Source organism: Diceros bicornis, chromosome 8, assembly GCF_020826845.1.
Source record: "Diceros bicornis minor isolate mBicDic1 chromosome 8, mDicBic1.mat.cur, whole genome shotgun sequence".
Classification (NCBI taxonomy): domain Eukaryota; kingdom Metazoa; phylum Chordata; class Mammalia; order Perissodactyla; family Rhinocerotidae; genus Diceros; species Diceros bicornis.
This window is the reverse complement of record NC_080747.1, coordinates 36,720,966-36,748,221: the sequence shown is the minus strand read 5'-3', so window position 1 is coordinate 36,748,221 and position 27,256 is coordinate 36,720,966. Positions and strand designations below refer to the sequence as shown.

At 34.9% G+C, this 27,256-nt stretch overlaps 2 protein-coding genes across 6 annotated transcripts in view; one reads left to right on the top strand and one right to left on the bottom strand.

Annotated features, from left to right (window-relative positions):
- Positions 1–14,631, top strand: part of GNPDA2 (glucosamine-6-phosphate deaminase 2) — a 41,353-nt gene extending 26,722 nt beyond the window's left edge. For 2 of the 4 annotated variants that reach the window (XM_058546991.1, XM_058546988.1), the window contains one exon: positions 128–207. In XM_058546991.1, coding sequence (XP_058402974.1) covers positions 128–189 — 62 coding nt within the window. In that variant the 3' untranslated portion in view covers positions 190–207. Of the gene's footprint in view, positions 1–127; positions 208–1,167; positions 1,229–14,584 lie in introns of those variants that run through there. The other 2 variants (XM_058546990.1, XM_058546989.1) reach the window with 2 other exon arrangements.
- GUF1 (GTP binding elongation factor GUF1) lies at positions 159–25,615 on the bottom strand. 2 transcript variants are annotated; one of them, XM_058546987.1, is made up of 17 exons: positions 25,574–25,615; positions 23,444–23,555; positions 23,144–23,292; positions 22,788–22,868; positions 21,424–21,501; positions 20,609–20,692; positions 17,078–17,142; positions 16,364–16,567; positions 14,626–14,765; positions 13,066–13,189; positions 12,580–12,712; positions 11,336–11,479; positions 10,232–10,365; positions 7,272–7,373; positions 6,250–6,369; positions 4,708–4,744; positions 159–3,901 (listed from the first exon to the last, which is right to left on the bottom strand). In XM_058546987.1, the coding sequence occupies exons 2-17, from the start codon at positions 23,541–23,543 to the stop codon at positions 3,764–3,766; spliced, it is 1,833 nt and encodes a 610-aa protein (XP_058402970.1). In that variant the 5' UTR covers positions 23,544–23,555; positions 25,574–25,615; the 3' UTR covers positions 159–3,763. The 2 variants fall into 2 exon arrangements, with proteins under 2 accessions (XP_058402970.1, XP_058402969.1); XM_058546986.1 differs by lacking the exon at positions 25,574–25,615 and adding an exon at positions 25,266–25,567.
- Positions 25,616–27,256: the final 1,641 nt, after the last annotated feature.

Here is a 27,256-nt window from a genome sequence, read left to right as displayed (position 1 = left end):
TAACTATTTTGTATCAGATGGGAACCAACATACTTAATGTATCTTATAAAATCTTTTGTTTTCTAAAGTAAATGAGAAATAGTTCAAAACTAAAAATACAACTAGAACTGTGCTTTTTTTCTTTAAGGTTTAATGCATGTGCACAATAAACTTGTGGATCCACTATACAGTATGAAAGAAGGAAAATGAAGGAGATTGGAGCAAAATTCTGCCTGAATGAACAGAGCACTTATAAATAGTAGATGAATTTTCAGCTATGCAATATGATAAAACATGGGGAATTGTTGAAGACTGTCATTTTTGAAGTCCAATATCTATGTTAAACATTCCATATTTAAAATATGTCCATTTTTACTAGGGTTTAGGAGTAGTTGGCTCTCACAATTAATTGGCTATTTATAAAGTACATAAGCCACATAGACACTCGATAAAACAGCACAGAAATGAAATGCCTGCCTGTTTAAAAAGTTAAAAAGTAATTTTAAAGGTGAAGATTCTGTATATCAAGTACCATTCATATGACTCCAGTGGCATTCTTAGATTTTTACTTTTTAATCACATGAAGACACTCCAAGCCTTTCAGGTATCAGACTATCACTGCAAACCTTTATGTTTGGAATGCTGTCTTTCTTTGTATTTTTGGGGCATTACATACAAGCTTTCTGCACGTGGTTGCCTTAGTCATCTTTCTGCAATAGCATCTGGACATCAAAAGTCCTGCTATATATTGTTGGTACAGAAAATCTAGAGATGACAGCGCCTAAAATACAGTTTACGTCCTTTTGGAAAGTATGTATAAAGTGCATGATTTTTGTGCACCTTCTTCTATAGCACTTTTTTACAAACGTGCTCTTATTTTTATGTAATGACTTGGGTTCGTGCTTTTAATATAAGTATTTTGGCAATTATGAGCTTTATACCTAAGCAACAAACATACTTAAGGAAATTCTTTTGAAGAAAATTTTCTGATTATTGTTAAACTTCATAAATGATTAGCTTTATTCCTTACATATATAATGTTTAAAAGGATAATAAAGGAATTACTATAAACTATTTTAGATTGTTATAATAACTTACATCATTAAACTGCAAATTAAAGTACATTGTTTTCTATCTTTAATTCAAATAAAGGTTATAACACATATGTTATCTAAATTTTATTTCCAGAAGTGAAATTGAATACATGCATCTGAGAAATTCCAACAATTAATAGTAGCTGTGAGCCTGCATTTACTGTTTTGTTTGTTGCCATCATGCAATTAGGAGATTTAAGTCAAAAGACAATGTCTCTGCCTGTAATTTCTTAGTTTTGGTCCTTGGGGAATAAAAAATGCTCCCTTTTCCTCTGCATGTTTTGCATCTTACAAGGCCACCTAGTAGAAGAAGCATTACTTATATACCTGCTTAATTGCCTATGTGATTGAAATGTATTTATGGTTAAGTTCTTTAAAATATTTAAATAGCAAATAAAAAGAAATAAAACCATTAGATAAAATATGCTGCTTTAATTCCAGTTAATGAAGTTTTAATAACCTTAAGTGTTATAAATGGTTTTTAAACAACTACTGAATCCATATCATCTTCCAATCACACTCCTGGTAATAAAGCATTAGTTACTGCAAACTAACCTTATTACATTGGAAGGGTCATATAGTATCATAGTGAAAAAACTAAGGCTATCTGTTTCCACGCATGGTTCACCAGTTATATCTGTGCTTAACTGTTTCGGTGTCTAAAAGATCTCCTTTCCCATCACTGCCCTTGATGTTAAGAGGCCAGTTTAGGTCCATATACTCAAGATGCTCAGTGAACTGCTTTCTGGTCACTTTAGCTCCCTAAGTCAGGAGCTAAGCTGCTGTTAAGCAAAGAACTAAGAAGCCTATTGAAGCCAGTTCCACAAGAGGCAATAAAGCGTGGTAGCTAAGAATTGGGGTTTTGAGAAAGAAACCAGTGTGAATCCCAGCTCTGTCAGTAACTGTGACATTGGGCAATACATAACTCTGAGCTTCTTGCCCTGTCTAGTGGGATGGTAACAGAACCTATACCTCAGCTGTTGTAAGAATGAATGAGGGAATGACTATAGCGCTCAGCACAGTGGCTGTCACACATTAAACTCAATAAATGGTGACTCTTCTAATACTTGTATCATAGTTGACATTATTTTAGTGTTTGCAAAAATCTTAGTAATATAAGGTCCTCTGGGGGATATATTTAGAAGACAGACAACTCTCACATCATGAAAATCACCTGTTTGGGAGAGTGGCCAGGGAGAGAACTTAAGCTTATGCTTAAATATTTGAAAAATACTTTTTTGTACTGTTATTACCACAACTGTTTCCTAAAAAGTCTGAGGTTAAAGGAAGAAAATTAAATGTGTCCAAATTGCAAGCATACTAATTAAGCATAAATATTAAACAGTAGACATGTAGTGCATACTCTGTGCCAGGTACCAACTTGTAACTTTCCCCTGGCAATAATGGTAAAACAGAATATTTTGTTTTACAAATTATATAAAAATGTTTTTCTAGTTTCAAATAAACTGCTATTTTCCAAAATACTATTGCCATGGAGTCTCATATTTCATCTGTTCTATTACAGCTAGCAGAGATAGGGAAGATACCTAAGCTGATTAATTTATATAACTAGGACTAGCAGGTTATTTAACCTCTATACACAATTTTAAGTCCCCACTATCTTAATTTATAATTAAAATCATCTCATAATGTAATAACCTTAGTATTAAATTCATCATTGACAGTCTTATCCCGAAAAGGTATTTACTTCATTCATTTCATTCAAGGTGGAGGACAAAAATCAATGGCTATTTTATCTTACTGTAATACAGTCCGCCCTCTGGTTTGCTCACTGAGTCACCATGCGAGATAGGAGCACATGTGTTGGAAGTAAGACAGCCATTTACTGGCTTTGTGACCTCAAGTAAGTTACTTAACTACTCTAAAGCGCAGTCTCCTCAATTATGAAATCCAGACAATAATTATTGACTGTTATCAATAACAGCTTCTGCTAATACCAAACACCTATCACTTTGCACAAAGGCAATTAGCAGAAAAAAGACAGCCCCTACTCTTAACTTAGATGTATATGTAAACTGTCTAGTTTCAAACTAACATTTGATAAAATTTGTAAAAATTTTATCAAAAACTAGAGCACATATCTGAAGAGTATGTTATTTGACTTTATTAAATAACTGATTTATTAGGCTAACAAACTGCTACTTGATCTTGAAAATACTTTATTTTGGGCTTGAACTAGATAGAATCTTAAGTACGGGGCCTTTTAGTGTCAGTAAGAAAAATATGCACGAAAACAAAATAGTTAAGATTCACTGAGCACTTACTGTGTGTCATGCACGCTTCCGAATATTTTAAATATCTCGTTTAATTTTCACAACAACCTAGGGAGGTAAGTAATAGTATAATCCTGATTTTACTAAAGAGTAAATAGACAAAGAGAGAAGTAATCTGGCCAAGGTCACCTTGCTAGTAAGTAGTGAAACAGAAATTTGAAATAGGAAATACAGCTTCAAAATCCAAGCTCTCATTCAGCCACTACTTCCTTGCAAAGAAAAGCCAATGGGTTATGTAAACCTGAAAACTCTGAAAGTAACAAGCAAATTTTGTAATTTTCATTCATATTATAAATTATATTTATATTATAAATTACATATACTAAAATAAACTACTAAAGAATTAAAGGGTATACAATTTTTAATTTATGAAAATTCCTTATATTTGCCCACCAATTATTTATTAGATTGTGTTTTCAGAACTTTTATAAAAGCATCTTTTGGAACTTCAACGTTGCCAACTTTCCTGAGTTTTTTCTTTCCTTCTGCTTGTCTCTTCAAAAGTTTCATTTTTCGGGTAATATCACCACCATACTGAAACATATTTTTAAAAATTGGAAGACCAAATCACTCCACAGAAACAATGATACAATTACATAGAGACATCTATACAACAACTTGACAATTATCCACGAGGCAGACATCTGCAAAGATACCTCTCTAACCCCCTTTCTAGCAGATCCTAATTTTACTAACTTCTCAAAGAATGACAAAGGCTTTACTTATTTTTTTGGTATGGAGATGATCCCCAAGGAAACCCAGTACTACACTGTGCATGTCAAGGAAGAATTATCAGACTCCTTACTGATTCTTAAAATTTTGGATTATATAGCTGTAGTCTATATTGAAACTCACAAAGGCATAAATGTTCCAGTCCCCATGCTAAGGATTGAGAAAGAGCATTTATCACTTAATTACTATAATAACCTGAGTTAGAATAATTCTTTTTTAATAGCTGAGACCAGCAAACTTGGCAAAGCAACAGAGGAGAGGTAGATTTCAGTTTCCACACTCTTCCCACTGTAAGACATAGCCATGGTCTTCAAAATCTTTCCTTATAAATTAGACGAACAAAACATGTTACCCTGATCATAACTGTTATATAAAACATTTTCTTAGGTATTACATATAAAGGAATTTTTATAACATGGAAAAATAAGAATGTGATCAAAATGAATATGCTATCATAGTCAAGCTCAAATTTACCTGTTTAAAAAGAAAACTTGGATATGAAAGGGTATTATAAAAACCAACAATGGAAACCAATGTATTTTTACCCCCTTTGATTTTAAACTCATAAAACAGATATATTAAAAAGTAGAATATAGGTAGATACGTACACATTTTGCCAAAACATTTTTCCTATAAGCTTTCACACTGCAAAAGAGGAAATTTTCTGTAAGTACATAACTTCATCATACTATTTAAAAGTACTTTATTTTCAAAAACAATCTTCCCTTTACTAAGGATTTAAATGACTGTGTCATACCTGTGTAAAACTGCTGTACGCAAATAACTGTAGCTCAAATGCTCTTGTATTTGAAAGTATTTGGGATGAAACAAAATGAATTCAACATGAATATCAACAAATTTTATTAAGAATAAAAAAAGGTCAAGGCTTGTGGGTAGTCTTGATTAGGCCAAATTCAAGCATGGTGTGACCTTGATTACAAGAATTATATAAGGTCATTTCTGGCTCAACCTAAAAATACTACCACTGCTACTTCCAAAAAAATTAACTAAAAATGGTTATCTTATTACTCCTCCGAATGGGGGTCAAGAGCGACTAGGAATATAAAGATGTATTACTTTTATAAAACCCATTTCATGGTAAACTGAATTTTAACAATCCAGGGTAAACTGAATCTTCAGGGTAAATACTTTTAATATATCCATCCAAATAGGTATAAACTAACCTATTTCTACAATGTTTCTGAGAAATTTGGAAGGATCAGAATTTTGAAAATAGCTCCATTAGTATGTATTCCATAAGATGTATTCATGCAACACAAAATTTCTAGCTAAAGCAAAATAGTGTTAAGAAATGAAATTCATTGCAAATATAGGCATAAAATTTATCCCAAGACTTTAAAAATGATGGTTGTATTTCACCACTACTGATACATTAGCTTTGGGTTAAGCTAGAATTGAACAGCAATTTCCAACTGAGGAGATACTTCTGATTTCCCAGAAGTTTTATGATCATCAAGGAAAGGAAATGGGAAATGCTGCAAGATACTTCCTACACTTACTGTTAGAGCAGCTTATTCGATGTCCTGATTTATACATCACATTTCATGAAAAAGACCCGTTTTCTACACAAATTAGCCTATCTTCTGTGTCTACTGTATCACATCTGAGGTCCTTAAACTAGAATGCAAAGCCTAACATGATATTAGCATTCATTCCTCTCTCACCTTTCTGATTTACAACCTCAATAGCTCTGAGGAAGTGATATTAAATGCTTTAAGGAAAAATCAATTTAGTTTTGTCTTTTTGAAGAATATCTCCAAAACCTTTTCAGTTTCAGTTCCTATTAGCTTACAATCTACTTAAAGGTATAAAACCATAAAAACTTTACAGAAATTCCTTACCCAGGAAATTCAGTACAGTCATTCAGTAAACTGAGTGGAAATAAAGCAATTTCTCAAACCCATCTACATTATATTAATAATTGTAAATAATATCACCCAAAAGTGTTATATAAATAATTCAAAGTAATAATCATCACTTAAATTAATGGAATTAAGAGTCACATTAGTGTTTCTACAAGTAGGAATAAAGCTTAGGCCAATGTTAAGTTATATTTTTCAATATTCTTTCATTTTCTAGGTATATCATTTCTAAAACCAACCCAGGAACAAAAACCAATTTCAACTTACGTTTCTCTTGCAATGATTTTACTTCCAATAGCAGCTTGAATTGCTATTTCAAACAGCTGCCTAGGAAGAGAATCCTTCAGACGTTCACATATGGCTTTGCCAACAGAGTGTGCTTTGTCTCTGAGACAGAAAATGCAACTATTTACATATCATAAATAAGAATGTTTACAGTAGCTTTCTAGTCCATATGCATAATCAACATAAAGGTGATTTCTTAAGGAGGTTCAAATGGAACTCGTTTAGCATCAACATCACTTACTCTCTGAATCATATATGACTTTTCTGATTGCAAAATAACATGATCTATTACAGAAAATCTAGAAAAACATACATTAGAGAATAAAAACCATTCTTGATGCCCCTCCCCTCACCCATAGAAAACTACTGTTAAACATTTTAGAATGTTTATTTTAAACATATATCCTTCTAGTTATTTTTCTGCATCCATACTTGTATTCATTTTTTACAGTTTGGATCAGAGTATATATGATATATTCTACCTTTTTATTTAATAGATATTTTTTAAGTCACTATATATTCCACAATACAGTTTTAATGGCTTAAAATAATAGATTATTACATAGGTGCTCCATAATTTATTTTAACCAATCTGCTATTTCTTGAACATGTAGGGTATTTCTTTTTTCATTATTATAAATTTTTTATGAAGATAAAAAACATTTTGTTCTCAATTCAAAATCTCTCATAAAGTTTAAAAACCATTTTCTTTTACTTTGTCTTACCTGTATGGGGAAGGGCACCATTTTAAGGGCACCATTTCTTTCTATGACATTATTCTTTTTGGCTATCATAATTCTATTCTCCTTTTATATTTTTAAAGTTTGGAAAGAAAAGCATGGAAGAATAATGGAAGGAAAAACTAGTAAAGGGAAATTTAATTAATTACCTTTAAAAGTTTTCAAAATATAGCTGTCAAATAAAAATGAGCAACCAATTGTTAAATAAAAACACGTCAAAAGTTGTTCCTTTCATATTCCATGATTAGTTTCTGTTCAACTTACTTGTGTACAACAGTTACTAGCTCTTCTACAATATTTCCATTCAGTAGAATATCCATTTTTACAAGTTCTGCAGTCTGGTAGCCTGCATCTTCATAATCAAAACTAACAAGGAAAAATGTCCAAGTGATAAACATTATATTTCCCAAGAGATTACATTTTTCTTTCTTTCCAAAATATCTTTTTTCTACCCCCTTCTCTACTCCCACCAAAAGATCTTACTTTCCATCAAAATAGTACATATACTTATTAGATGAATGGATCTAAGTGACCACAGTAAGAAAGCAATTTCCTCATCTTTCTACATTTATGAGATGAGAGGCGAAAGCCAGGGCAACATGCTCTACAAAAGGAAGGAAAAGAAACTAGTAAGCCAGTCTAGGAAAATGGATGACTGAAAGCAAATGTCACCTTCTTCCCAATGTTCCGTCCCAGCAACTGGCTGACTGTAGACAATAGTTATACTAATTGGTCATTCTCAGATTCATGAGTTGGGTTTCTATTTAGTTTTCTATTACCAGTTAAACAAATGCTGTGGAAACGATAAACGTCCAATAATAAATGAGATGTTTGGATTTCATATATAGCTCTTCAATTTGAACCTTCACAGGCCTTTTTTGAGGCTAAAATGAGTTCATACACATAGGGCACTTGAACAGTGCCTAGTAAATACAGAGCCTAGCCTAGCGCATATAAGCACTTAGTGTCAGCTATTACTAGTAACAATATGGTCAAAGCTTACAACGCTAGTCAAAACAGACATTAAACAAGAGTTTAACTTACAAACCTAAAGTCTAATGAGAAAGAAAATTTCAATTATGCTTACATGTCTTCCCAATTATGGACAAGAACATGTACATTCCTATTGTCTTAATTTTAAAACAAACTGGTGCCCAGGGTTGCAAATATATTTGGTTTCTAAAGGTTTTCAACAGGAAGGTCACAAAGTGATACTAATGCTCTCTAAAACCAGATTACTGCCTAAAGTGTTGCTAAAATCCTTCCTTTCTTCAACATCATTAAGCATTTACTAGATGAAAGACATCATCATATTAAGTACTATACAGGATACAAAGAGAGAAAACAGACATAGTCCCTAGACTTTCACCTTGTTTACAGCTTTATCATGTTCTGGTCTCCAAAATTTTAGAATTTAATTCACTTTTTGAAAAGAAACCATTATACAAATGTCTGTGTTTCCAAGCCAGCCCAATGGAAACCTAACCTCTACTCAAAACACGAGAATTCCAGTGCACTTGGAATGCAGGAAACAGAACTCCAAAAGGCTACTCACGGGGTGAGGGCAAACAGCTCTGTCAGGTTAAGTATCAGAAGCAGCCTCACTACAGTCTTTCTATAGCAAAACAATCCTTCTTCTGACTCAGCTGCAGTAGACTCTTGCCATTTGGTATCAGAGAAATTGTTCCCGATCTCAATCCAGGAGAGATCTACAGCCTAGGCTACAAGGCCATGGACTGGGATGAAGTTTTGTTAGGAACTGACTGCATATGACAAACATCCATCTTGAACTTAAGAATTACTTTAATTTTGGAAGCTGGAATTATTTTATTTTTACGAAGTTCAAAATAAACCGTGTTCTCTCATTTAATCTGAAATATATCCAAGTTTCCAAGCTCAAAGATTTCAAGACCACTTAACTGAGAAAGTGATCCCCAAAAGCAAACTACAATCAACAGACTTTTGTTAAAAATGTTTATAAAGACTTAGCAATCATTCTTTTGTTTATATTAATTGTTTAACAACATGCTGCCTCAATTCATTTTACTTTAAATTCCATTGCCACTTGTTCTCAAAGATGACATGGAAGAAAAACACTGAGTGACAAAGTATAAAAAATAAATTCTCATAGAAACAGAGGATTCCTTGGTATCAAGAGTTATGCTCTCTTTACTAAAAAGCTCATTTTGTAAAGCTAAACTTCCGGTCACTGTAACATGTTCTTAAACACAGCAATTTTTCTTTGAATGTTCATTTTAAACACCCGTGCGTGTGCATGTTTTACAGATACAAATGTTCATTTTTCCCTTTACTTCCTCAGTATGTTTTATATTTCCTTTATACTCTATTATATGCTATACAGTAATAGATTTTAGGATACTAAGGGCATCTAGAGTCATTTACACCAACGAAAAATAATCCCCAAATACTATGCACCCAGTTCCTTGTTATTTAATATTAACTTTTCCTTCACTTTTATCAGGCTGTTCCTCCATGTACTTCTTGGGGATAAGACAGTGGTTTTCATGATGTAGACCATTTATTCCCTGGCAAGACCAAGTTATTAAAGTGTTCGTACATATGGGGGCAAAACCAAGCATTTTTTACAGACTAAATATGTACTTCTATTTTTCAAATGTATACAGATGCTCCTAGGATTACATAACATACAAACACATTTTAAAAGGGCCACTGAGATGACAACAGCTTTTTGAAATTATGGATAATTCTTAAAAACAGACAGGAGGAATACAACTCTTTTCGTAAAGAGGGCACTAAAATTTTTCCATTAAACAAGGGGTAATGGTTTGATGAATCAAAGGAACTCATTCTCCATGAGGAAATTCCAAGTACTCTGTGACACTTGTAAGGTTGCTCCAAGCCTAAACTTAGAGTGTGATTCTCAACTATCTTCAAGAGAGTTGAGATTGTTAAATAAGTGAAGTTACTAGTATACTCTTGTTGGTCAATGTTTCAAAAATATTGTCCATGGGGCCGGCCCAGTGGCATACTGGTTAAGTTCGCACACTCCACTTTGGCAGCCAGGGGTTCGTGAGTTCAGAACCCAGGTGCAGACCCACGCACTGCTCATCCAGCCATGCTGTGGCAGCTTCCCATATACAAAGTAGAGGAAGATTGGCACAGATGTTAGCTCAGGGCCAATCTTCCTCACCAAAAAAAAAAAAAAAAAGTCCAGGTATCTGAGTTTCCCATTAAATTTTTACCTAGCATATCCAGAAGACAAGGATTTCAAAGAATCATAAAAATCCACCACAATTTCATTCAAAGGGAAGAGATATTTAAGCATAACTCTATTTTGATCAATAAACATCATATCCGTCTCAACTGCTCTTCGAGCCTAAAAATTGAATAAAAAAATGTGTTTAATGATAATCTATTCAAATAATGGTTTAAAACGAAGACAGACAGATGTCAATTACCAACTTTAAAATTCCTTACAAATTCTAATAAAGACTGGGCAAAATGAAGGAATATTTAACGGTCTAGTAAAAATTTGTGAGCAATTTATAATACAGAGAGAACCATTTTGTATTTCAATTACAGTGTACTTGCTAACAAACCTTTTAATCCTTTGTCTTTAATAATTTTATATTTTTTAATTATACAGTATTTCATTTAACGATATATCAAATGTAACTACAGATAAAGTCAAAGTTCTAATTTCTTGTTGTACAAATAAAGAAACTTAGGTCCAGAGAAATTAAATGATTGAACAAAGTAATAATCTAGTTTGTGGTAACAGAATTAAAATTCAAGTCTACTAATCATCATTTGAGGGTTCTTTCCAAAATATGTCAGAGTATTTCAAATAGGTATTTTTTGAGGAATGTGATTATATCCTTTTTGTGGATTAGATCATTATTACAATATTGCAAAAACTAAAGCAAAACACGGAATACCTTTCAATCAAAGGTCTCTGAAGTATTATAATTATCTTTCAAACTATATTTAATTTCAACTACTCAGAAAGGCTAAAAGAAATTACACTTTAGCTACTCAGAACAAATAAGCATCCAATTCCCTTTCTTTGGGCTAAAGTATCAATTCAGTAAACTAACACAGATGATCAAAAATTCTGGCTATTTTTTTTATATAAAATCAAAATAATTTAAAAAGTATATGTATCTATATCTATATGTATAGATACAGATCTCTTTCTCTCTCTATACATACATATAGATCTTTATAAAAATTTCTTATTAAATTCAATGTGCTCTGAAGAGAGAAATCTTTCAAAACCTGAGCTGGGAACTACTGTTTGAGAGGACTAAAACTTACTTTTGTATTAGATTGTATTACATTTATACCTGGCAAAGCATCATTATTTTTCCAGTATATTCATCTGGTGTGATAATGGTGCCCAAAACAACTGGCTCCAAATATTCTTTTACTTTTGATTTATCAGGGAATTGCGCAGGATTGATGATTGTAATTTCCTCTTCTCTGTATTCCTAAAAATAAGAAAAGTCACCAATAGTTAGAAAGAAATCTTAATATAATTACTATGTTTTTAAATTTCCTTTAATTTATAGTACATGCTAGAATTTATTGTTATTAAATTTGTTGGAATAAAAACAAAAGCATTCCTAAAAGTTAGAATGTTATCTTAACATGCTTTAGATTAAGAAAACCTGCCAATTGTAATCATTTAATAACAATGATCAATAAGTAATATATTCTGGTTATTGACATTTACTAAACACACTTCATGTATCATTTAAAAAAAGTATGACCTAAGAATACATTTTAATCTGCCCCTTATAAGGGATTATAATTAGCTTCCTAGGTTAATTTTGTTGGAAAATATTTACAGATCCCAAAATTAATATTTGTTTAAAATGAACAGATTGCTACTTAGAGGGAATACAATATGGTCTCTATCATTAATCTGAAATCTAAAATTTCCTACAGCCATGTAGGAATGAAAGCTTTACTTTTCATAAGATAAATTATTTATAACCAAAATTATATTCTTAATTTTTGTGCTGGATTTAGAATAGTATTTTCAGTACTAAGTCTACTTTTTACCCTCGGTAACAGACAAGTATTGATAATGTGGAGATTTTATCTGGTTAAGAAAAATATTGCATAAATTAGTTCTCAAGTAGCTTCTCCATCATTAGTCGTAAGGTAATTCAATTTTTACTATTACTAATCAAGACATATTTAGTTGTTTTGTTTTTGTTTTTTTTTTGTGAGGAGATCAGCCCTGTGCTAACATCCGCCAATCCTCCTCTTTTTTTTTGCTGAGGAAGACGGCCCTGGGCTAACATCTGTGCTCATCTTCCTCCACTTTATATGGGACGCCGCCACAGCATGGCTTGCCAAGCAGTGCGTCGGTGCGCGCCCGGGATCCGAACCAGCGAACCCCGGGCCGCCGCAGCGGAGCGCGCGCACCCAACCGCTTGCGCCACCGGGCCGGCCCCAAGACATATTTAGTTTTAATAGCTAGTCAGCTACTGGTATACTAAAAAGTTTCTCTTGCATTCTGCATACACATACACACACACACTTATTTATTTTTCCCTTGTATGCTGGTTCACAATAGTACCTTTATCAATTTTGCTGATGAAAGAACAGCTTTATACGGAACAGTAGGGGTTGTCAAAATAACAGAAGCATTATATTCCTGCTCTAGTCGCTGGTTGAAAACGTCCATATGCAGAAGTCCAAGAAATCCCAACCTAGGGGAGAAAAAGCCAAACTCCAAAATGTTTATGTCCCGGGGGCTCTATTTTCTTTGATGACTATATTACTTTGTAGGGGAGGGGTGGAATCAAAGAGTCACTTGAGCAATTCACATCAAAATTAAATGCTAGCATAATTTCATTAAGATTCAAATTTTCCATTGGGATTCTATTTAAAATTGCTATAAAAATTATCCATAGAATATGAATCCACAGTGTGAAAAAGGCAGATATTGTTTTAGTTCACTTTACACTAATGGGATCTTATCTTCAGAATGTTCACGACCAACAAACCATTTCAACTTTATTTTTCAATGAAAATGGGACCCTACAATGTAACTGAATCTTACCTCCAGCCAGCACCCAGGGCAAGGCTACTATCCCGATGAACCGTCACACTGGAATCATTTAAAGTCAGTTTTTCTAGAGCACTCTTCAGGTTATTATATTCAGATTGGTCTACAGGGTACATTCCTGGAGACACAATGATTTCTAATTATCACATGTGAAAAGCTGCCTACAGAACTAAGTTAATATACAATGCAGCCAAGTTCCAAATTAATCATTTAGCTTTTAAATTACTTTCCTAGATTTCACTGACCAAAATACTGGTTTGCTTAAAAGATTGTGAATATTAAGTTACATTGGCTTCAAAGTATCTTGCAAGTTTCATAGCCTTAATGAATTTAAGTGTGAATCTAGATTCACACTCCAAGCCACATTTTTATGCTTTTGCAAAAATATAGAGAAAACAAAAGAACCATGGGAATTAGGACTATTAAGAAAATATACTGTGTTCAGTTCAAGAAACAAAAGTGCAAGACATTCTACATCCACAAATGAAACTCTATCAGTAGATAAAAAACAAGGGTAGAGGGGCCGGCCCGGTGGTGCAAGCGGTTAAGTGCGCGCGCTCCGCTGCGGCGGCCCGGGGTTCGCTGGTTCGGATCCCGGGCGCGCACCGACGCACTGCTTGGTAAGCCATGCTGTGGCGGCGTCCCATATAAAGTGGAGGAAGATAGGCACCGATGTTAGCCCAGGGCCGTCTTCCTCAGCAAAAAAGGAGGAGGATTGGCGGATGTTAGCTCAGGGCTGATCTCCTCACAAAAAAAAAAAAAACAAGGGTAGAAATGAAAACTACACTGAACTCTTAATCCTCTAGGGCAGATTACCCATTAAAATCAAAGATAAATTTTGCTTTTTTCAATTCACTGACAAAAACTATGAAGCTACTGACTCATCAGATTCTCTTTCCTCTCAAGTCCTCCAAAATCCAAATGACTGACACTGCCTAAACTTCGGGGTAAACAAAGTTCATAATTCCCAATGAGAGAGATACTAAAGGGAGAAAAATGAGAACTGGATGGATACCCAGCACAGAGTAACTTGATGACCTTCAATTAGGTCTTCCTCTTTCAAATGTCTGTAATAGCACACAGAAGTAAAAGGTTGTGAAGTTACACATACTTGAGGTGACACTATTCCTTGCCATGTCTACACTAGTACAATACAATATTAAAGAAAGACCAGCAAAGAGGAAGGCACTCAGTAAACGTCCACTGATAAGTGGTAATAAAAACATCCCAATTAGAAAACTATTTCAAATACAATGACCTACTCTCTAGGGAAACAAGAAAGAAGTTCATATTATTACTATGCTCTTCTATATATCAGACAGCTTGTTTCTTAAGAGGTTGTTTCTTAAGAAGTCCTAAAAAAATTTAGGAAATGATCTCCCAAATAAAGTTTCAGCAAACATATGAAATTAACTGATATTAAATAGCACACACACAAAAAAATTAAACAGTAACCTGGAATTAGCTGTTATTTAAGATTTGTATTTCTAGTAATTTTTATTTCAATTTACAGAATAAACTGGCCCTCATCCTTTGAATTTGTGAGCTCCTCACCTGCAAATACCATTGGTTTCGCTGATTTAAACCCAGGCAAGGGCTCCACTGGTTGTTTATGTAAATATAATGTATCTCCTATTTGTGCTTCAGTGACATCTTTCATCCCAGCAATCAGATAGCCCACCTGTCCTGCATATCTAAATAAAATCATTATATGGAAATATTTACTGCTACATGTTTCAAGTACATACTCAGAATTAGTTCTCTTTTTCCAGAAAATGATCACACTTTCCAAACAAAACCTCAACAAACTGAAAGTTAAGTGCTATGTATCAATGCTCAACTCTAAGGATTGTCAGCAAAAGAACATACCATGCTTTACAATCCATTACCAAGGACCTCTGCAACACAAGCCTAAGGGCTTCTTCATGACTCTGCCCACCTTTGCATTTTAAACAGCTTCTAAAATATAATGTAAATATAGTGAAACTGATAAGTGCAGAAATACAAAACACTTCTTGTAATGTCTATTTTACTAGCGAATTGTTAACAAATGTGCTTTAAAAAAGAAAAAAAGATAAATTTTTAACCAAGCAGAAAAACGAACTCTCAACAAATCTGACATCTATTTGATGTTCTTCTTGTAGGAAAAGAGCAAATCCCAAGATTTCAGAGTTTTGGTTTAAATTTTTTTTTAAAGCAAATTTCCTACATGATAACAAAGTAATTTACATTTAGGATGAGGTACAAGAATCTTAACTGAAGATGCAGTAATGGTCAATATATGATATATGTGGGCAGGACAGACTTTAGAAATATTTGAGTAAAATTAAAATAAAATAGACTTTATGACTCAAATAAAAAATGTAATGTGCACAATAGTGCTAATTTTAGACATATAACATTAAACTATCAAGGGTGACCTATATAGTCACCTGGTTCAATATCTCAATTTTTAAAGATAAGAAAACAAAAAACCGTACAAAGTTTCAGCTATGTGCCCACCGGTGATTTATCTCATCAGTACCTGGAGTATTGATGGGGTAGGCACTCAACAGATAACTGAGTTGAGTTCTAGGCTGGAACTCAGTTTTTCTAATGCATACTACCATGCTAACCCCACATGCCATGATTCTAGTTAATCAAAGTTTTATCATGAATTCCACACTAAAGAAAATAATATCAAATTTTCTTCACTACTTTTGTGTTGAAAAATCTGATTATAAAAAAATTTAATGTCAAAATTGATACCCAGTGTAGATATGGGTACCAGTGAGGGAATTCTCTCTTTTACTGTCTCATCAAATACATCAATATAGTACCCAACCTGCACCAGACCATAATAATACCTATGAGTAGTCAAAAGGAATAAAAACATATCAAATTTCTACTGTCCTTCATACATGAGATTCCTTTTTTTTTTTTTAATTTTATTTATTTATTTTTTCCCCCCAAAGTCCCAGTAGATAGTTGTATGCCATAGATGCACATCCTTCTAGTTGCTGTATGTGGGACGTGGCCTCAGCATGGCCGGACAAGCGGTGCGTTGGTGCGCGCCCGGGATCCGAACCTGGGCCACCAGCAGCGGTGCGCGAGCACTTAACCGCTAAGCCACGGGGCCGGCCCCCATGAGATTCCCTTTGAAAGACCATTCACTATATAGAAGCATTAAATAATCAGGTTTTGGTTTTTTCTAAGTTCCCAAGTTGGAATCATTCTAAGCATACCGAGTTGAGAAAGGCAGAGAGAGAAACACATACAAATATTATTTTAATTACTAATGCAGATTACTTACAGTTTATGAGTTTGCTGCTCATTAGGATTCAGAATTCCTATTTCATTAACTTCATATGTTTTGTGAGTATGTGCAGATGCAATTTTATCTCCTTGGGAAACCACTCCATCAAACAGTGCTACATTGGCTATCACACCCCTATACTGGTCAAAGGTGGAGTCAAATACCAAAGCTCTCAAGGGATTTTTTCGATGCACTTTAGGACTATCAAAAATAAGTAAAAAATAAATACACATAATAAATTAAAATCTTAACAAAATGCCTATTTTTAAACTCAAATATTATGCTTAACTTATTCTAATACCTGAGAAAGATTGAGAACTGATAGCCAAAATAAAAGGAGCTTTCTATAAAATAAGGTATAATGCCTCTTTTTATATTAGTTCAAATTCAACCTTGGGTTTTAAATAAATGACCGCTATAAAATTACTTATGAAACATGAAATATGTTTGTTCAGTATTAAAGCAAAGAACAATAATTGCCAATGTATTCAAGACTCTTTATTACAATGATTTTTAAGAGATCCCTATCATTGTTGTCTTTATTTTTCTGTACTTTGCCTTCCATATATTACTAAAAATAAATAAAAATTTATTCTCACTGACCACAAAAGTGTATTTGCCATAGCTACTAAGCGAAAATAACAGATCAAACTGATGGTCTTGGTACTATTAAAAGATAAACAAATAGTATAAAAATACCAAAATACTTACGGGGGTATTCTTTCGATGACTGCCTGAAGAACACTTTCAACATTTATTCCAAGTTTTGCAGAAATCTAAAAATATGTATGTGAAAAAATAAACATTTCAAGTTAAGACTCTACTTTTCTGTCCTGGTGACTGAGCTTTATGATCAGAAAAAAGGAAGAATTCTAACAGTTACCAATTTGTTTGACAAACATAGTAAAAGGAAGCACAAAACATACAGCATATTGATCCATGTCCAGTTAGGTGAGCCTGTGGTTCCTGGATTAAATTACAACAGCATTCTAATTATGGTACTGAAAAGTGCAGTGGATAAGAGTTCTAAATATCTGGGTAACAATCGGGACTATGCATGGAATGTATCACTTTGACCAAAACATATTTATTTGAGCTTCAAGTTCCTCATCTTATAAGTGAAGTGATTATTCATATCCTGCCTAAATCTTAAGGTGTTGTGTGGAGAAAATAAACAATATATGTGGACGACATACAGGTAATTATACGGCATATTATTACTATTGTTCTCAGTGACAAAGCAAACCAAAAGATTGAAAGCACATGTGCATGACTGACCTTTGTCATTACCAATAATCAGACTGTCTCTGAAATCTTGATTTCAAAACCCTTCCCTGAATACCAGCTCTTAGCCTCCATACTCCCTCTGGGTCAGTTTCTCAACTCAGCAATAATGACATTTTGGGCAGGATAATTCTTTGTTTTGGGGGCTACTGTGTGCATTGTAGGATGTTTGACACCATCCACGGAATCTCATCTACTCCTAAGATGCCAGTAGCACCCACCCCCAATTTGTGACAACAAAAAATGTCTCCAGGCATTGCCAAATGTTTCCTGTGAGGCAAAACTATCCCCTAACAAGAGCCAGTGCTCTGAACTCTAGTACCTTCTTTGCAACAATCCTCTCAAGTCACTACCTCTAAGCCACTGAATGCACTACTTTTTCTCATTATCCGTTAGACCCCTACCTCCTCCTTTTCATCCTCTCATAGATGAGACTCCAAGGTCCACTATTTACTATCACTCTGTTCAACAACTTTCTGTTCTCCGTCATAAGCAGCTGGTAAAGCTTCAAGTGTGACTGCATCCAACTATGTGCTTTTTCTATGCCTATAATCAGAGTAGCTTAACATTACTGGAGAAAAGTCAAGTAACTGGTCTGGCTGGCTTCTTGTGAATTCAAGACCACAGATCGCAATGTGCAGTTAACATTTCCTGGCAGTCCCAGAAAACATCCCCTAGTAAGTTCACACTATCGCTCAGTAAGATATTTCACACTATCGCTCAGTAAGATATTTCACACCATCGTTTTTTTCAGTCCCCACATTTTCCCCTCCAGCCAATTCACTCTCAGATGATGACTTTGCCTCTTATTTAAGGAAACAGAAAACATAAAACACTGCCTTATCCAAATATACAGATCCATCTGCACTTAACACCCACAACCTCTTTGCCTTCTCTCATTATAATCTGAGAATTATTCCCACTTTGAAAATTCAATACTTCCATGTTTCTATTCTGAATCATACTCCCTCTAATCCTTCTCAAGTTCTTACTTGTAACACCCCAAAAGTTGACAATACTGTAGTCTGATTTCTAGGACCTCTTCTTTACCTACACTTTCTCCCTAGGAAACCCCTTCCATTTCCATGGCCTCAATACCACATACATGCTAATGACTCCTAAATATCTATCTCTGACCCAGCCCTCTCCAGCCTGAATTGTAGATTTACTCAATATCTCTACTTCGGATGTCTAATAGACATTGCAAACCCATTATGTCCAAAACGGAGCTTTCTATTTTCCTCCCATATCTGTTCTTCCCCAAGTCCCGTCCATATTAATAAATACAAGTATTCAACCAGTTGCTCAAACCCAGAGCTTTCCTGATTTTTCCCTTTATTTCATGTCCTTACATGTAACCCATCAGCAAATGTATTGTGTCTACAAAATATACATCAAACTTGGTCCCTTCTCCAACATCACCAGGATATACTTGGCCACCACCATTCTGCACCTGGGCTATTACTGCAAGCTGCTTTCCCGTATCTCTTCTTACCCTTTTCTACTCCATTCTCTATAAGGCAACCTGAATGATCAGTTTATGTTCCTCTCTTGCTTTAAAAATCTTTCATTATTTTAGAATAATTTTCAAACTCTTTAACACAGCAAGAGTCCAAGCGTGACTTCATTTCTGTCTACCCCGCAAAGCCGTCTTGCCTAATTTGCCTCTCTGTTCCTTGAACACGCCAAATATGCCAAGCCTTTACACTTGCTCTTGCCTCTCTTCCTGGAAAGAACTCCCAACTCTTCATTTCTTCAGGTCTCAGTTCATTAAAGAGGCCTTCCCTAAGTTACTCTGTATCACAGCATCTCTATGAGAAAAAAGATTTTTCCTTTGTGAAGTATGGCACTGCACCTGGAACAACACAATTTGTTGAATGAATTTCCTTGACAATATCTGTCTCATTCGATAATTACTATGCTTACTTCTTTGTTTCCTTATTTAATGACTGCCTCCCCAAGTAGAATATAAACACAATAAGACAAGGGTCTTGCCTGTCCTGTTCACTACTGCGCCCCTAGCTGGCACATACCAAATAAGTATCTGAAAAAATTTTGTAAAGATTTATTAAAATAAGAATAGTTCACTACACTTTAATATAACACAATCCAAGTTATGAAACCATAATTTCAGAATTGCTTTATAAAATGAAGTCCTTTTTCATAATAATAACCATTAAATTTTATATATATATATCCAAGAAAGAAAAGTATTGCTTTTTCAGTTATTACCAAATTGTATGTAATCATCCATGGTGTTAAGGTTAAAAAAACGAACAAAAAAACAGTTCATCACCTGAAACTTGCTTTTTCAAACTTCAAATGAGACTGAAAGTAGAAGCTAAACATTATATTGTTGCACTGACATACTACACAAGCATGCCAGCACAGCACAGTTTGGCTGTGGCTATTTAACACATAAACCATCTTTACACAGTAAATAAAAAAACCCAAATTTAAAATAGAATCAACTTTGATATTAAAAAAAATCTATTGTTTCCTAAGATTATTACTATAGCTAGCTCTTTTATTAAAAAGCTCTTTGTCAATTCCAAGAGTGATACATATAAATGCCTTGAAATTAGTTTGAATCCACTCTTCAAGGAGAATATTTCCATAGAGGCAAAATGGAATACAAGAAATAAAACTGCAATTAGTTTCAGAAAGCCTATGTTTTAGTCCTGGCACAAGAGCTAACTAGATCTGTAATCTTAAGAAAGTGATAAAAATTTTGAGCCTTCAGTCTTTAAACCATGTCACAAGAAAAATTCCTGTGATGTCCTAACTATGTAAAAAGGATTTCTGGTGAGGATCAAATGAAATATTAGTAAAAATAACTTTGTAGAACTATTAAAACATTATATAATAATGAGCTATCAAATAGCATGAAATTTGACTTAGGCCAATTACCTGAGATTTTTAAAAGTATAACTGAGTCTTCAAAAGAAAGATATTTACCTTAATACATTCATCACTTGGAATATCAAACACCTTTTCAATTTGTTTTTCAACTCTTTCAGGATCAGCATTCTTCAGATCTATCTTAAAAAAAAAATTCATTATTCATACCTGCTTTTAACCTGACCCCTCTATGATTTTTTTCAAAGTATTAATGGGCAATACAATTTTAACAAGCATGGCCACTGAAAAATACATGGTAGAGAGCAGAGCATGCAAAAAGTTTAGACAGCTACACAAGGCAGTAGAAGAGATCAATAACAATTTATCAATTAACACCATGTAACCTGATTTTATGCGTTAAGTTAGATATAACTTATGACAACAAACTGACTTACCTAAGGGCAACCTTCCTTCTTTTAAACTTAAACTCCAGTAACAAAAAATATCATTGAATACAACGCAGACTTAATTTATTAATTTTAATACATTAAAGGCAAAGTTTATCAACAGTGCTCAGTTTAGCACTTAACTGTCATGTTTTATTGCTTCCTCCTAGATCATATGCTCCTTTTCTTTTCCTATATATAGTTTAGTGTAACAGACCTATTTGGGCGGCTCTGCATCCCTTTCCTAAGGAAAGAGCCCTCCATCACTCTCTGTAATTCAGGGAGACTATCTTCTCAATTACGTGAAAGGTTATAGGAGTTTGAGTTGCAATTCTACCACACGCAACTCAGAGATGAATTCCACCAATATATTTAATAAATAGTTGAAGATCCCTCATATAAAAAATAGTACACTTGATATCCAAACACTAAATAGACTTTTAGAAAATAAAATAATAAATAGCATTGTTTTCTCATTGTAATTACCTTGTTTATAACTGGAATTACTGATAGCTGTGCTTCAAAGGCAAGAAAGAAGTTTGCTACAGTTTGGGCTTGAATACCCTGGAAATATCAAGACACAAGATACTGAGATGATCATTCCATCATCTATCACAAAACTTGCACAGTCATCCCTCAGTATCTGCTGATTGGTTCCAGAACCATACCCTCCTTCCCCCAGGGATACTAAAATCCACGGATGCCCAAGTCCTTTACATAAAATGGCTTTTGTCGAAAGTATTTGTATATAACCTATGCATATCCTCCCATATACTTTAAATCATCTCTAAATTACTTATAACACCTAATACCATGGAAATGCTATGGAAATACTTGTTATACTGTATCGTTTAGAGAATAATGACAAGAAATAAAAGTCTATACATGTTCAGTACAGACACAACCATCGTAGGCCTTTCAATCCGACGTTGGTTGAATCCTTGGATGTGGAACCCACGGATACGGAGGGCCAACTGTAATTCAAAACCATTCCACACATCTTCATCAAAAGCAGAGGTATAAAGCAAACTATGGTATCTATACTCCATGCATCTGGATCATTTCCTGTGAAAATTGCTTTCAGTTCAGGAATCATTAACTGAAGGGCACTATGTTAGGCATCGGAGACACAACCGTGAAACATGAACCCTTACGATCATCAAAGCCAACTAGAGGACACAGCCATGTGATGCAGTTTATAAAGCCCACTATTATATATATAAGGTAGAAATTGACTTTCCCTGACAGGATCAGGGAAGATGTAACACAATAAAAAAAGCATCTTTCGGTTTTGAATGAAGAGTTTGTGAGAAACTGAAATAAATCAAAAGCTTACTTTAAATAGTGTATCATAGCTCTTATATGGTCATCTGCTGAATATGTTCCTATGTTTATGCCACAAAAGGATCTGTTAATATTATTTACGTTTCTTTAAACCTAACACTTCCCAAATTATTACCTTAAAATCACCCCAAATGACCCGAAAACTAAAGATTTGTTTTCAAGTTCTGCTGAAAACTGATATGGAAACTACTGATTAAGAACTGCTAAAAATTGAGTTTTCTGGTAGGATGCATATATGACATTACACTTCAGTAAAAAATACAACCATCTCTTGCACAAGTCCTCCAATCAGCTTAAAAATATTAAAGGATGAACTAGTCCATTTCACAGAATGCTTTAGTACAATAAAACTTCAAACTAACATGACCAAAGCATATGATTTTGGTTAAGTACTACAATAAATCTTATTTTTTCCAAACACAAAAATTCTATTTCCAAAACACATTTTAAAGAAAACCTCCTGAAATAACCAAAGAAGCACATCATATAAAATGAAAAGTACCTACCTCATTTGCATCAACCACAAGTAAAACACCCTGGCAAGCAGAGAGTGACCTGGAGACTTCATAACTGAAATCAACATGGCCCTGAGAAACAAAAAACATTGATGTCTCGAAACGTTAGTGATAATTTTTTTAGGGAGGTGCATTATGGCAAATCTACTGACTCCACCTGATAAAAAGTCAGGGGGTTTCTTTTTTTTAGCCTGCACTTGTGAAACAATTTACACGAACATTAGGGAACTGAGAAAATAAAAAGCAAAGTTCAGCGTTTAATGTTTAGTTCAAAAACTAAACAAGAATTTGTACTATTAGTACAAGGCTGACTTTAACAAGAAAGACAAAATTAGTATTAAACTTACTGGTGTATCAATGAGATTTAAAAGGTACTGCTTTCCTTCATAATTATAGAAGAGAGATGCTGTCTGTGCTTTAACAGTGATTCCTCTTTCTCGTTCCACTTGCAATTTATCAAGAACTTGCCTATTATTCTTTGTTTTATCAATTGTCCCTATAAACAGAAACACTTGATATTTCTATGTGCTTTTAGAAAGAGACAATACTACATATAAAATTAAAACTCAAATTTTAAAAAGCATGGTAAAAGTAATTACCAATTACTCATTGACATCAATTAAGTATATAATATAAAATGAAAACACCTGTTAGTTCCAGGAGCCTGTCAGCTAAAGTACTTTTGCCATGATCCACATGTGCAATGATACTGAAATTTCTAATATTTTCAACAGGGAATCCAGACATGTCAATTTTTTCCTAGAAAGAGCAGAGAAATATTACATTTGAGCATAAATTTTGTACAGTATGAAACAAGTATACTAAGTGTAACAACATTCTTTTAGTCTTCTTTGGATTATTTCATTTATAGAATTATATTGTTTATATTATTCCATTATTCTAACAATAAAGAGATGTATGGCTAAACTCATATTACAAGCAATGGATTACAATAAGACTCACCAAATACATCAGTTTCACTGTCAAAGGTGATGATACAGCTAAGTAGAATTCTCTTATAATATTCCCACCACTTGGCCAATGAGGAACTGACTTTATTTTCATGAATGGAGAACACAAGATACCCAGAACTTCTTAACAGCCTTAGAGGACATGGTCTAACAAAACCTCCTCAGGCTGAAAGAACAAAAGGAAATTCTTGGCCCTCATCGTACATTTAATCACCAGAGTCAGATCTATTTAAAAATCTGTGCTCCTATTAAGAGTCTACAAAAGTTTAATCTAAATACAATTTTGTCACTTGGCAATTTCTCTGAAGAAAGAGAAAAAAGATCACATCACCAAAAAAGGCTCTTAATTATCACTTAAAACTCAAAATTATTTTAAAACGAAACTCCTGATTTTTACCATACACATCTTCTTTAATGTTTTACTGTGAGTCATTACAAACTGCTAAAAATTGGTATTCAAGTAAATTATGTCAGTTTTTTGTATGTTATTTTCCCAATCAAATCTGTATTTCATAGCAAAAAAAATGAAATTACAATAAAATATAAAAACCTCATGAGCTTTAAGTTTCCTTTTTATAAGTGCTCCAATACAAGACAGACAGTAAGGGTGCAAATGTATTTGTAAGGAATTCTGCAAAAAAACTAAACCTGATTTGTTTGCCCTGTACATTTTTTTTCCGCCATTCAATTCACAAGATATTCAGGACCGCACCACTTTTAAGCACTTTGAATTGCAACATAAACCTATTTAAAATTCCAAAAGGCATTTTAGAAAAGGGCAAAATTGATTAATTATACAGTCTTATTTTTTTTCCAGTTACTCCTACCTTGCATTCAATTACTTCACTTTTCTGCCTAAACTACCTCTCTTCATAGTTATCAGACAGTGCAGTTTTTCGAGTTGCTGAACCGCAGCTCCCTTCTCCAACCATAAGAACAGAGTCAGAATTACACAAGTTCGCGCTGTCTGAGGTAAAATGAAATAATAAAACAAACAGAAGCTAAAGCATACCCAACACTTCTTATATTCTAGGTATTGGACTAAAAAGTTCTATGCCTTACATCGTGCGATCCTCATACATATGATGTTTTATTAGTACCTCATTCACCAAAAGAAAAAATAGTCACAGAAAGGTCAAGTAACGTGCCCAGGGCACAAGACTAATAAGTTGCAGGAAAATGGAGTACTGGCAGCTTCTTCGGTAGGCTTGCAGAATTAACGTAATACATGCAAAGCGCTTAGGGCACTGCCTCCCATAATCAATCAATGACTTAGTTACAAACTAGGAAACTCAGGAAGTGACTTGCCCAAGGTCACACTGGTGAGCGGTGAAGGATTCAGATACCTGAGCAAAGCCTGCTCTCAGATCTGTCTCCTTCACAGAATCGCAACCCGCGTTCACGGGTAGGCCGGGGAAGCCCTTCACATTTCCAAATTCGCAAGGAGCTGCCTCCCAAGTTTTAAAACCTGTCTGATCAGAGTCTAAGCGGCGGTCACCTTGCGGTCTGCAGAGCTGCAGAGCCTGTCCGGGGCCCTGCACTCGGCAGCGGACCCACCGCTCGGCATGGGGTGAGGTCCGGGGAGGCCCCGATGCGCGGCCCCTGTGGCCGAAGCCGCGAGCGCGCGTCCGCGCCACCAGCCCCGGCCCGCAAGAGTCCACATCCTCCCGGGCGACGGAGGCGTCACGAGAGGATCCCGAAACGCGACGGCACCATCACCGGCGGCTCGGCTTTCCCCAGGACGTCCCACCAGGGGCCCGCGGACACGACTCAACCAGGCTTTCGGAAGCCGAGAAGAAAACGTACCACACACAGCACCGCCCACCTAGCGGCCCCGGCGGGACCCTGGAGACGCAGCGCCACTCCCCTCGGCCGCACGACGCACGACGCCGTGACGTCAGCATGCCTCCGCGCGCGGCGGTAAGGAAGTCACGTGAGGGGAAACTCTCGCGTGGTGTAAGTCGTGCTCTTAGTCCGGGGTGTTAGGCTGCTGCTAAATTGCGAAATAATATTGCAACTTCTAAAATCTGGAAGTCGAAATATATTCCATACGTTGTCGGTGATATCGCTAATATTTCAGCGGATCTGAAAGGAAACGAGAGATAAAATTGATTGCAATAATGTGTCCGAGGAAAGTTTTGCCCAGAAGTGAAGGTGGAAAAAATTGACACACTGAACGCCCTGATGTCTCCGTCATCTTCAAGTTGCGACTTCAACAGATGTTCGCCCTGCAGAGGGCAGAGCGCTGGCTGAGTAACGTGAAGGATAATGGAAGGAGACCACATCCGTTGGTCTGTCTCCCGCTGTCTCCTTTGGGCCTGTGTGGAATATCCAGGGTTTGGTGCAGAGGAAGGAGATAGCAGCTGTGTTGAGTTCACTGCTGTATTGTTTCTAGTTTGTTCTTGGGACTACTATACATTAAAACAGTACTTGATAAACCACTAATTGCTACTGTCACCGTTGCTAAAGAATAAACTTTACAGCCACCTTGACATGCAATGAACACAATAATTCATAATATTGTATATACATCGCTGTTGCCCAAAGTGCAATAATTTGCGTATTATTTTCATTTTCACCGTGTCTTCATACTGCTGTTATAGACTTAATATTTTTCTTTAAATCAACGTACCTTTTATACTTAAATGAATTTATTTTAAAAGAAAAATTGGTATCATTCCGGTAAATGGAAGAAGCACTATGACATAAAAATAAAGAACCAGTAAAAATAAGTGTAGTGAATAAGAAATGTGATTCAGTTCTAGCTGTTACCTGCTAAAGGCTCTGAATCTTCTGATTAAAAAGGAGATTAGCAAGCATTAGAGAAGGATTTAAAAGCAGCACCAAACTGAGATTTTTCTCCTTGACCTAATCAGCAGTACTGAAATAAAGTTGAAAGGAGAATTTTCTCTGTGTGATTCAGTGCCCTTAACGGCCTATTTCTCACCTAAAATCAACTTGGTACCTCCATTAGTCTCACACTTTGAGAATACTGCAGTATCTTGTATGGTTGACATTATATTCCCAAACCCACAGATGAAATATGTGTTCATTAGAAAAATACTCAGTAAGCATCCGTGTGTCAAGTAATGTGCTAGATGTGGGAACTCAGAGAAATTAAGCCAATTGTCTGAAATCACATAGTAGGTAAATGGAAAAATCTGTATTTGAATCCAAATTGTTAGAAACCAAGCTCATCACTCTGCAGTATCTTTGACAGCTCAAGTTTATTTAGTATTCAACCTGGGAAGAAAGGGCAGATTGAGTCACTTAGGTTTCAAAGTGGAGGTATACTTTCTTCTGGGCCTTGAAGGATAAAGGTTTTTCTCTAGGAGATAACCAGAGCGTAATCAAGCAGAGGGATCATCAACAGCATAATTGCACTTAACTGTGTTCCCAGCACTGTTCTACGCACTTTGTACATATCAACTCATTTAATCCTTACAAAGCCCTCTAATGCAGCCCTTGTGGTTGTTTCTATGGTACAGA